Genomic DNA, 12,676 nt, shown 5'->3' with positions numbered 1-12,676 from the left:
TCTCCCTCCCAATTAAAGAGCGACATCCTGATGACCGACTGATTGATTTTTCCAGTTTAGGCATTATCCAGGTGGCCTCCCTCCTTACTTTTCCCCCCACTTTCCCTTTTGCCATTCCAGAACTGTTTAGCACCTCTAGCAGAGAGTGGCACTTGTTTGCAGCTCTGGGGAAAGCCTGGGAGGGCGAAGAGCAGTAACCATCGGCGAAAATCAAGGAGACAAGCAGCGTGGTCAGATGGATAGGGCGCGGGCCTGAATGTCAGAGGGACCTAGGTTCTAATTCTGGCTTCAGCACATGTCTGCTGTATGACCTTGGGCAAGTCACTTCTCTAGCCCTCAGTTACCTCATCTGTAAAGTGGGGATTAGGACTGTGAGCCCCATGTGGGACAGGGACCGTGTCCAAACTGATTATCTTCTATCGCCCCAGTGCTTAGAACAGTGCTTGGGACACAGTAAGCATTTAACAAATAACGTAATTACTATAATAATAATTTTTATTATTAAAATCGGGTCTTTGGATTTTCTGTGATTCGGCTCTTCTGGGCTGTTCCCGTCTCCCATTAGTCTGTCGAACTGGAAGTTGATAGGAATGGATCTCTAAAAGAAAATGCCACCAGGACCACTTTTTAAAGGTCGTTTTATACCCACAGTTGGGTATGTTTGTCCTTTTAGAGGTTGTAGCTGCAGAAGCTGCCTTCAAATTGAATCCCACACGTCGTCCACATAGTTCCTGTGGGTGGAAACTAGCCGTGTCCGTGTCTTGAATTTATAGGCGCACTTAAAGGAAGGAATTATGGTCTTCAGAGTTCAACCCATGCTTGAAATAGAAACAGTCGCCATAGGATGTAGGGCGTAAAGTATAATAGTTTGTTACTGATGTCACATACAAATTGAAGACGAGAAGCTAATGAGGGGAGAGTCCCCTCTCCCCACACCCCAATCTGTTATTTTCTTTGTCTGAACTTAGAGGAGTAGCTTTTGCTGCTGTCATGGCCACAGCCCACCTCCTCTCCCCCTCCTCCTTCCTCGTCGCCCATTCCACCTTCCTAGCATCTAGCCAGAGTCATGGAAGCGGGGACTGGGGAGGTCCGGGGAGGGATGGGGAGAGTGTCAGAGGGCCCCTCCTCAAGTGCTGCTCTCTCATTTCCCACCGCGCACATTTGAATAATGGGGTACATTAAGCGCTTACTATGTGCCTGGCACTCTACTAAGTGCTGGCGTGGATACAAGCGAATTGGGTTGGACAGAGTCCCCATCCCACAGGGGGCTCGCAGTCTTAATCCCCTATTTCCGGATGGGATAATCGGGGCACAGAGAAGTCCAGTGACTCTCCCAGGGTCACACAGCGGACAAGTGTAGGGAAGCAGCATGGCTCAGTGGAAAGAGCCCGGGCTTCGGAGTCAGAGGTCATGGGTTCGACTCCCGGTTCTGCCACTTGTCAGCTGTGTGACTGTGGGCAAGTCACTTCACTTCTCTGTGCCTCAGTTACCTCATCTGTGAAATGGGGATTAACTGTGAGCCTCATTACCCTGGATCTCCCCCAGTGCTTAGAACAGTGCTCCGCGCATAGTAAGCAATTAACAAATACCAATATTATTATTATTAAGTGGCTGAGCTGGGATTAGAACCCAGGTCCTTCCGACTCCGGGGCCCAGCCTCCCCCCACTCCCACCCCTAAGTCTTGTCCCAGTCCACAGCTTTGGCCGACACGGGGAGGAGGGGCCGCGTCGGAGGGGAAGGGGTGGGTGGAAGGCGGATCGACTGTGGTGCCCTGCAAGCCCTTGCCACTGCTGTTGCTCGAATCAGGGTCGAAAATAATTAGAAAATGGTGGGGAGGGAACTGGGGAGACGTAGGAGGAGAAGGCCAAGTTCAGAGTGCGGAGCATGGGCAGGAAAGACGCTGGGAATGGGGATGCTGCGGAGGGGGAGGGGAGGGAATCGACTAACCCGCGGTGATTGGCTTTAACAGGCCTACGTATGGTTAGATAAACCAGCAGGTAGCGGGCTGCACAGACTGGGAGGTGGTGGGAACTCAGGGTCTGTCTACCTGTCCCTTTTGAAGGGATCAATCAACAGCGATTGTCAAGCGTCTATTGTGCGTGGCTTGTTGCGCAAAGCGTTTTGCAGAGTATAATACTTGCAGGTGGTAGTCACCATCCTTGTCCTTCAGGAGCTTAAAGTCGAATGGAATTCTCCTGACATCAGCCTGAATAGGGAAAAGTGGATAGACGATTCGAGCGGGGAAAAAGAAAGAGATTTCTGGACCAAAGATGACCGTGGGGTAGGAGGAACGAGAAGGCCGGAATCATACGCTCTTATCGGCGTTCAGACCGTGCATCTGTCCCAGAGGGGAGGCCGGGAATAAATGCATAGGTGAAAGAGCTAAGGGGAATCACCCCATTTATTTCTTCGTCGATTGTTGTGGAGTAATCACACATTTGACTAATTTCACATGGGGCCAGATTGCCCTACCTAAGTGACACAGAGATTTTTTTCAAAAACCTTTTTGCCATCAAAGAGTTTTAAGCTGTCGGGATAGTGCGCTGTGCACACAGGAAGCACCATAAAATTAATGGATGGATTAAGTCTGTAAGGTAAGGGAGAAGCAAAGGCACGACCTTCCCTACTGTGGATCCGGTGAACGTGGAAGTCCTTTCGAAGTGGCCGTCTTCATTAGAACATAATTTTGTGTGAAAGTAGCTTGCTGGAGTTGGTAGTGCTACTGTGGTGGGGCAGAAGTGTGCTGAACGTCTTCCTTTCACAAAGGTAGAAGCCCGCCTACCCACTAAAACTCTACTTTAAAATAACTCATCTGCAATCTGGAGACAGATATCTCTTGATTACCACCTGACAGGAATCTCATTCGTTCAGGTTACTTGTTGCATGCAGTGATTGACTGAATATGAGTATATTAATAACGGAAGCCATTGGACAGTACTTGCCTGCTGTGGCCTTGACAGTTGAACAGGTTTTTGTTGAAATATTTAAAAAATATTTAAAAAATCTGCAATGAGACACAAGGGTTGTTTGACGTTAGCAGAGGTGACGAAAAGGAAAAGTGCCACGCGTTGGTTCTCTCGGAAACAAGCTAAAACCCCTTCATTTTTCACGGATATAAAAAATATTCCAAAGAGCTAAAAGAGTAGCTTACTCTTTAGTTATCAGTTTTTCCAAATGAATTAGTAGTGCTTGTCACATGTGGTCTTTTACCATGGAATCAGTCAAGGGAGTACTTTTTAAAAGATGTTCTTTTAGCGGCCGTTTTTTCCGAGACATTAGAGGTATTAGCCTTTGGAGACGTAGCGTATCTTGCGGAACATTCTCTCATTAAACCTGATTATCTGGCATCTGCCCGCAGCGCTTCGTACAGTCCGTGGCGCCATAGTAAGCGCTTAAAAGATACCACAGTTATTATTATTATCATTAACTCTATCATTTATTTCATTTTTAGGTACTGATTCCAGGCTTGGAAAATTTGCATATCTTTGTCCCGGGCACTCTTGCTAAGAAGAAAGATGTGATTTTGCAGTTACTAAATGCGGCAGCAGGAAAGGACTGCTCGAAGGCTTTTGAAGAAGAAGCAATCGAGGCTTATTTACTTATGACCAAGCGCAGTGACAAAGACAGCAGGCTAGTGGTCTCCTTGAGCGCGTGGGAAGAGCAGCCTGTGAAAATCGTGCCTCAGGTGGTAACCTTTGATACCCTCAGAAGTATGCAGGTGCGTTTTCCAATTCCCCTGATTTTTATGCTTTTGACTACAACCTTAGTTTTCCTTCCTAGAGTGAATTTTCTCAGGGTAGAGAGGAGCCGCTGTATAATTCCGTTTGGAAAGAGCACAGGCCTGGGAGTTAAGAACCTGGGTTCTCATCCTGGCTCCACCACTTGTCTGTGGCATGACCTTGGTCAAGTCACTTCACATCTCTGGGGCTCAGTTCCCTCATCTGGAAAATGGGGATTCAGGCTGCGTGCCCTTTGCGGGACGAGGAGTGTGTCTGATCTTCTTAGCTTGTATCTACCCCAGCGCTTAGTACAGCGCCTGGCCCATAGTAAGCACTTAACAAATACCATAAAAAAAATATAGATTTGTTAGTGTATAAATTGTATTCTCTGCGTTGTGTAATTTGTGAAAGCATAGTTGTTTTCATCAAAGGGTTTTGAACATAAAGGCTTAAAGTGAGTTGTTGAATTTGTGACACCCTTGTTTTGTCCAGTTTCTTAGATCATTGATGGCTTCATTTTCCATGGTTTGGTGTTTTTTTTTTTAACCCCCAAATTTGGAAAGTGCAGGCTAGCAGGTCATGAATAGAGGAGTGCACATTGGCTTCTGAATCGTGGTGATTTCTTCCCAAACAGTGCAGGTTTAGTTTCCCAAAGGATTGATTTTGATCGTAAACTAGCTCTGCATTCTCTCTAAAGTTAGCAGTAGTTTCCCATTTTTTTCCTTCCAAGAAAAGCAGCGCAAGTATTCACTGTGGCCAGGGAATGTGTCTCCTTGCTCTGTTGTACTGTACTCTCCCAAGCACTTAGTACAGTTCTCTGCGTGAAGTAAACGCTCAATAGATACCAAGGATTGGTTGATGTGCTCAGCCCTGCCAGGAGCAACTGCACTGGGTGATTTTTGGCACCCATCACTGTGAAGCATAGTCATAAATTATGAGGGAGTGTTTCTGAATATTATCAGTGGGCATCATCAGATGTTGGCTTCATTTACCAGTTAAACGGAAGGGTCACAGTTTAGATGTTCCCAGCCTTTCCTGCTGTGCCATATTTAGCTCACACGTACGTTGGTTTGTTTTTGTTTGATGTCTTTCCTTAGTGTTTCCCCGCCTCCCCCGGAGATGTCTGCTAATTTGACACATGATTATTTTAGGCAGCTTTGATTTTTCACTTGTCTGGGACAAATAGTTTAGAGCCGTGACTTTTCACGGCAGAAATGAGAATAGGAGCAAAAACAACCAAAAGGATACCCCTCCCCTCACATTAGTCACACCCCACCCTAATAAGTTGCTGTGCCTCACTCCCAGGCTGTATACAACTCTGTGTGTGTGTGTTTGTGTTGTTTGTGTGTGTGTGGTTGGCTGGAAGGACGGGGCCTGCAACTTCCCCCTTCTTTGACCGTTTTGCACCATGTTCACGGATTCGCTTTTCTCCACCTTTTCTCCTGATGCCACTCAGATGGAAAATGGGGATTGCTTAAAGAGGTCATGTTTGAAAAACGTAGTTGTTAGTCGTAATAGCATTTATCGAGTAACTCCTGAGTAGAGCGCACTGCACAGACCGTCCGGGAGATGCAACAGAAGAAGACAGAGTCCTCTCTCACAATCGAGGGTGAGGCCCTACTGCATGCAGAGCATTGTGTTTGGTGCTTGGGAGAATGGAATAGGGTAGTAGATAATCCCCTGTCCCTCAAGGAGCTTAGAGTCTAGCGGGGAAGACAGACACTAAAATAACGAACAGATAGGACAGCGGGATAGGTATATGAGTTAGTGCTCAATGGGGTATGTAAGATATATAGAGAGAGAGATAAGTGCAGCAGGAGGTTATGAGTACACAAGTGCCAAAGTAGTGTAGAAGGGACAAAGTTGGGTAATGTGGGACTATTTGAAATTCACCGGGGAATTCCCCCCTGCGGAAAACACGTTTTTAGAAGGGCTTTGACAGTGGAGACAGCCCTGCTAGGTTGGATTTTTAAACGGGGGAAGGTGCAGGTGGGGATTTGGATTTGCTTATGGGCAGTGAACGTTTCTGCTGATTGTGCTGTATGGTGCTCTCCCAAGCGCTTAGAACAGTGCTCTGCACATAGTAAGCACCCAGTGAGCACCACTGATGGAGCGTTTGATCAGTCTCTCAGATCCACAGAACTTACGTACGCATTTGTAATTTATCATTGTCTCCCCCTCTAGAATGTAAACCCGTCGTGGTCAGGGACTGTGTCTGCAAATTCTAATATTGTTATATTGATTTCTCCCAAGTGCTTAATACAGTGCTCTGCACACAGTAAGTGCTCAGTGAATACTATTGACTGTAAGTGCTATACGATATGATATATGAGAAGCAGCGTGGCTCAGTGGAAAGAGCCCGGGCTTGGGAGTCATAGGTCATGGGTTCGAATCCCGGCTCTGCCACTTGTCAGCTGTGTGACTGTGGGCAAGTCACTTAACTTCTCTGTGCCTCAGTTACCTCATCTGTAAAGTGGGGATTAACTGTGAGCTTCACGTGGGACAACCTGATTGGTTACCCTGTATCTACCCCACCGCTTAGAACAGTGCTCTGCACATAGTAAGCGCTTAACAAGTACCAACATCATTATTATTATTATTATATTGAAGAGAAATGATCCAGGCAGGCTTCTGATCCAGACAGGCTCCTACAGACTGGAGAGACTTGAGTCAGGGAGACCAGCAAGGTGCCATATGCAGTAGTCCTGGGCTAGCTAACTTCACCCTTTAATGCCAACCTACTCACTGTACCTCGATTATGTCTGACTCTCCGCCGACCCCTTGCCCCAGCCTTATCTGGCCTGGAATGCCCTCCCTGTTCCTCTCCGACAATTACTCTTCCCACCTTGGAAGCCTTCTTCAAAACACATCTCCTCCCAAGAGGTCTTCCCTGAGAAAACCCTCATTCCTCCTCTCCCAGTCCCTTCTGAATCAACCTTGAATTGGTTTTGCACCCTTTATTCACCCCTCCCTCAGCCCCACAGAAATGTTGTACATATTTATAATTTATTGATATTCATATATGTCTCCCCTTCTAGACTGTAAGCTCGCTGTGGGCAGGGAGTACAGGACAGTTGTACTGTCCTGTACTCTCCCAAGTATTTAGTACAGCACTCTATGCACTGTAGGCACTCACCTAATACCATTAATTGATTGAAGCTGTCATGGTGGCCGTTCGAATGGGAAGGAAGGGGATTTTGGAAATGCAGTGGAGGAGGAAACAAGCCTGGTGACAAAACGAGTAGGCGGGCTCCTTGAGGGGGAAGAGCGAAGCATAACGCCGAGGTTACCGACTGCAGACTGGAAGGATGGTGAAGTTGTTGACTGTTGGGGAGAATGCTAGGTGGAGGAGAGAATCTGCGGGTGAAAATGAGGAGGTGGCATAAAGTAGTGGAAAAAGTGTCCAGAGGTGGGAGTTGGGAGACAGACTGCAGGCTGGAAGGATGGCGGTGTTGTCCACCGTCGAGGGAAATGTTAGGTGAAGGAGAGAATTTGGGAGGGACCTTGAGGAGGGCTTACTGAGTGCAAAACACCGTACCAAGTGCTTGGGAAAGTACGATATAACAAGAAACAGAAACTTTCCCTGCCCACAGTGAACTTACATTCTGTGCACTTGGATCTGTTCCCTTTGGGCAGTTGGTGTTCACCTGACCCTCAGCCCCACAGCAGTTAGGTACCTATCCGTAATTCATTCGTATTCATGTCTGTCTTCCCCTCTAGAATATTAGGTCATTGAGTTGTAATGTACTCTCCCAGGTACTTTCTACAGTGCTCTGCACACAGTAAGTGCTTCACAAATACCATTGATTGACAGCTTTCAGGTTTGTTTTTTGGAAGGTTTGGGAAGAAGAGAGAGGTTTTTAAGGCTTTAAAAATCTTTTGATTTTCTCCACTGAGCTTTATTTTCCTTTCTGTGTTTTAGGAAGTAGCATGACCTTAACAGCCCTAAAGTCCTTGAAGACTCCTCGTGGGCAGGGACTAGGTCTGCCAACTCTGTTGTATTGTACTCTCCCAAGCACTTAGTACAGTGATCTGCACACAATAAGCGATCAGTAAATTCTATTAACGAATTTATTTATGTCACTTAAGTGCTTACTCTGTGTTTAACACTGTACTAAGCACTGATAATCAGGTTGGTCACCTGTTCAGGTTGTTCATTTATTCAGTCATATTTATTGAACGCTTACTGTGTGCAAAGAACTGTACTAAACACTTGGGAGAGTACATTAGAACAATAAACAAATACATTCCCTGCCCACAACACGCTTTAGATCTAGAAGGCTCCCACATAGGGCTCACAGTATTAGTCCCCATTTTAGGGATGCGGTAACTGAGGCGGGGAGAAGTTGTGACTCGCCCAAGGTCACACAGCAGACAAGTGGCCAATTAGTGCTCAGGTCGTCTGATTCCCAGGTGTGTGCTCTCTCCACTAGGCTACACTACTTCTCTTTGTCCTGATTTGATTGGTTGACCTGGTATCTAGGACCAGGAAGGGACAATGGCATCATTCTTGCACTGCCAGCTTCATTATTTGGTGCTGTCAATTGTGGTTTCTAATACGTAGGGGAAAAAAAATCTTCCTTTTGGCCACTTCAGGTGGGTGGTGTGTAGTTATTGGTTGTGAAACAAACAAAGAGAAATACACAAAGTGGTCTCCGATGTCCTTGAGGTGAGTGCTATGCAAATACCAGAGATGAGGTTGAATATTATCACTAACAGAATATATTAGCTCTGTGATTTTTAGCTTTACAGTCAATCCGTGGCAGTAATGTACGTCTCCAATTCTGGAGGAAAATAAGTTTCGAATGCAATTAATATAATGCAGGAAATTTTGAGGAGCAGGGAGATCACCCTAGGACAATTGCCTCAAAATTCAATTAGGAGTCAGTAAGTCAGTCAGTCGAATCTATTGAGTGCTTGCTGTGTGTGCCGAGCACTGTACTGAGTCCTTGGGAGAGTCCTGTGCGACAGTGTAACAGACACATTCCTTACCCACAACAAGCGTGCAGTCTAGGAGGAATTGCAGCTGTGGAAGGATAGGTATGGTGTTAGGATTTGGAAACCCTCTCTAATCCTTGAGGGAGACAAAAGGGCCCTGAAATGACTTATGGGCCTACTAATGCATTAAAAACATAAATGAAAGGAAGTGAGTGTTATAAATATTTATAACTGTCAAGATTGAAAATGTTTGTTTGGCCTTGCAATTTGATGCTACTCATAAAATTGTTCTCCCCGTAGTCTCAGTATTCTTTTTGTAATATCATTAGGTGATTCAAGGACTTTTATTTGTTTTAGAACCATCTTTCAAGCTGAATGTCTCTGCAGTGTTTTGGTACCACTGTACTTTGATTTCAGGAAACTGTACAGTACTAGTATTTAAGGAATTCTACAGTGGAATCTTCGGTGTTTCACTGTTGAAAGATTTCCTTCATACTCAGATGATTCACTGAAAGCTGTGAAAACCTTCTTGATAGAAACTTATTTTGTCCATTTCCTTTTGTACAACAGGGAAGGTACTGTATTTCTTTAACTAGTGGAGGATGTTTTACTAGTTGAGCTATTTGAAAAATGTTACTTCTGGAAGTATCACCTGAGTTAGGTGCAGAGAAATTCAAGAATTGTGCAACAGTTTACTGGAATGAAAAGTATTGGAAATGATCATCACTATAATTAGTAACCTTTATTGCGTGACTGATAGCCCCTTAGAGGCAATTTAAGGTGCTAGATTGGTTCCTATTTTCAAAGGTTGGGGCATTTTCAGGGCTTTAAGCATGCCATGGACTTCACGTCTGCCATGAATTCATCGTCTCCAAACAATTCCTTGGGCTCAACAGATTTGAAATAATATAATAGACCAATATAAACGTTCTTTAGTTTCTTCTTTAACATGGGATTTGAGTACACATTTCGAATAGAAGACTGTTGGGAAATTAGGGAACCTTCTTCATATAAGGCACTTGTATCTACCTGTCCATCTTACTAGAGCATAATGTGCTAGAAGAAATGGTTGTGCTCATGGTTGTGTTGTGTGGGTGACATGTGTCAAGACTTGTGCACTAAAGCACAAGTTTTCCTTAATTCTGTGCTTGTCAAAAATGTCACCCCCACATGAGAGAAAGCACTCGGTCGAACTGACTGTGTGCACTCCTCAGCATCAGCATCATAATAAAATTGGTTAAGCCCTTGCTGTATGCCAAGTGCCGGGGTAGATACAAGATAGGTTAGACACATTCCCGGTCCCACTTGGGGCTCACAGTCTTAATCCCTATTTTACAGATGAGGCAACTGAATTCTAGAGAAGTTAGGTGACTTGACCAAGGTCATACAGCAGGCAAGTGGTGGAGCTGGGATTAGAACCCGGGTCCTCTGACTCCCAGACCCATGCTTTTTCCACTTGACTGTGCTTCTCCAGTGTATACTTCGGAGGAAGTAGTTTCCTGTTGATATGATTTTATGCGTTTACAAGTATGTCTGTGTCGTGGGTCTCTGTGTGTGTGTTTGGCTCGAGGCAGATGCTGCCGAGCAGCGCATTTCCACACGACCCTCATACAACAAGAAATGCTAAAGTGGGGTTGGGGATGGCTTTCCTCTAGGGCCCATCAGGTTACAGAGAGGAGGGATCTGTTGGGAGCTATTGCCTCTGTAGGGTCGGTGGGAGTTTCCCACTGCATACTGAAATTCTTCCCCTTGCAAAACACCCCCGCCATTTAAGGGGAAGCATTGTGGCCAAGAAGAAAGAGCCAAGGGCCTGGGAGTCAGGGGACCTGGGTTCTCATCCCACTTCCACCACTTGCCTGCTCTGTGACCTTGGGCGTGGCACTTAATTCCTCTGTAATTCAGGTTCCTCACCTGTAAACTGGGGATTCAATTCCTCTTTTCCCTCCCTCTTAGACTGAGAATGCTCAGTGGGTCTGGGGCAGCCCCCAATCTAATTATCTTATATCTAACTCAGCACTTAGGACAGTGCTTGACATATGATGGTATTTGTTAAGCACTTACTATTTGCCAGGCACTGTATTAAGCGCAGGAGTAGATTGGACACAGTCCCTGTCCCACATGGATGGAGCTCACAGTCTCAATCCCAGTTTTACAGATGAGGTAATTGAGGCACAGAGAAGTGAAGTGACTTGCCCAAGGTGACACCCCAGAAAGGTGGTGGATCCGGGATTAGAACCCTTGACCTTCTGAATTCCAGGTCTGTGCTGTAGCCGCTACGCCACGCTGCTTCGCATATGTTAGCCTATGTTAGCATTTAATTATTATAATAATAATAATAATAATAGTAATTAAGTACAACCCCTGTTGCTGAGAATGAGAGTCCTTAGGCCCTTCAGGGTAGAAATCCAGGCCAGGCTGACAGGGACGTTCCAGCTGAACTTCCATGCGGAAACAGTTTTTTGCACTACTGCGACTTGGGAGTTGTGGGACAGAAAAAAACGCAGGGTGATGTTCATATACAGAAAAAGACCCTTCCTCATCCCAGAAGTCTGCCATTGTAATAATAGTATTTGTTAAAGTGGTTAATGTGTGTTAAGCACTCTTCTAAGCACTGGGGTGGATACAAGCGAATCGGGGTGGACGCGGTCCCCATCCCACCTGGGGGGGTAACATTCTCAATCCCCATTTTGCAGATGAGGAAACTCAGGCACAGATACGTCAAGTGACTTGCTCCAGGCCACACGGCAGACAAGTGGCGGAGCCAGGATTAGAACTCATATGTGCCCAGTAAGCAGGCACCCTGGGCGGACCTCTCCGTCCGGTCCCAAATACTATTTATCGTTTCTTTTCGCTAGGTCGATAACCTCCTCCTAGTGGTCATGCAATCCACTCGCCTCATCAGCCAGAGAAAAGCTTTCCAAGAGGCTATCGAAGGGCTTGTTACATTGCATCAGGAACAGACTTCTAGCCAGCCAGTCATTGCCAAAGCTTTGCAGCAACTGAAGGTAAGTGATGAGCTAATCTGTTTTCCCTTTGATCACTCAGTATTTCTAGAAAGGGTGTTATGGAAGAGTCACCTTGGGGTTCTGGAGCCGGTATTCCGTTCTTCAGATTCTCGTCCTGACTCGGATCCTGGCTATTCCAGAAGAGGGGGCCTCTTCTTGGCGGTTGCCTTGGTCTCTAGACTTTAAGCTCGTTGTGGGCAGGGAATGTGTCTTTTATATTGTAGCGTACTCTCCCAAGGGCTTAATACAGTACTTGGCACACAGTAAGCCCTCAATAAATGCGATTGAATGTCTGAATGATTGAATGGTTTGTTTTGTTCTTTTTTTACATTTTGGGGGGAACTCCATTGTCTCAACTATAAAGTGAAGAATGCACTATTTCCCCCTTATCATTATTATCCTTATCATCATTATCATTATTATTGTTCTTGTTGTCTTTGTAAAGCACATATATGCCAGGCAGCGTACGAAACACTGGGGTTGACACAAGCTAATAGCTTGGATACGGTCCCTGTCCCACAGTCTTAATCCCCATTTTACAGATGAGGGAACTGAGGCCTAGAGAAGTGATGTGACTGGCCCCCATTCACACAGAAGACAAGTGGCAGATTAGAATCATGTTCTGACTCCTGGGACCATGTTCTATCCACTAGCCAATGCTGCTTCTCAATGTTTTAAAGAAGCAGTCAGTCATTCCTGTATATTTGTCCGCTTACTGTGTGCAGAATACTCTGTTAAGCGCTTCTCATATTCAATAGAGGCATCCAAAAGGGCTTAAAGGAAAATGTAAAGCAAATGCATTTACTGTCTTGTGCCTACAGAAAGAGCATTGGCATTGTCCATCCTCTATTCCCAAAGTTAAAATGAACAAACCTAAATTGTAGTCCGCTGAAAGACAAGATAACGAACCAATAGTTATTGGGCCAAGCAACGCAGCTCTTCCTCTGACCCTCCTCCACCTCTCATTTGTTCTGCTGTCAGAAAATCCTCTAGACTTAAACTCGTGGGCAGGG

General features: G+C 45.6%; 1 protein-coding gene across 5 annotated transcripts in view; it reads left to right on the top strand.

The window, feature by feature from the left end:
• The window catches only part of MAP3K4 (mitogen-activated protein kinase kinase kinase 4), a 165,344-nt gene that overhangs the window by 115,503 nt on the left and 37,165 nt on the right, over positions 1–12,676 (top strand). For all 5 annotated transcript variants that reach the window (XM_029054497.2, XM_029054517.2, XM_029054505.2 and 2 more), the window contains exons 10-11: positions 3,453–3,719; positions 11,514–11,663. In XM_029054497.2, the coding sequence (XP_028910330.1) occupies positions 3,453–3,719; positions 11,514–11,663 (417 nt within the window). The remainder of the gene's footprint in view (positions 1–3,452; positions 3,720–11,513; positions 11,664–12,676) is intronic.

This window comes from Ornithorhynchus anatinus, chromosome 2, assembly GCF_004115215.2.
Source record: "Ornithorhynchus anatinus isolate Pmale09 chromosome 2, mOrnAna1.pri.v4, whole genome shotgun sequence".
Taxonomy (NCBI): domain Eukaryota; kingdom Metazoa; phylum Chordata; class Mammalia; order Monotremata; family Ornithorhynchidae; genus Ornithorhynchus; species Ornithorhynchus anatinus.
The sequence above is the reverse complement of the archived record's forward strand: the minus strand, read 5'-3'. Positions and strand labels throughout refer to the sequence as shown.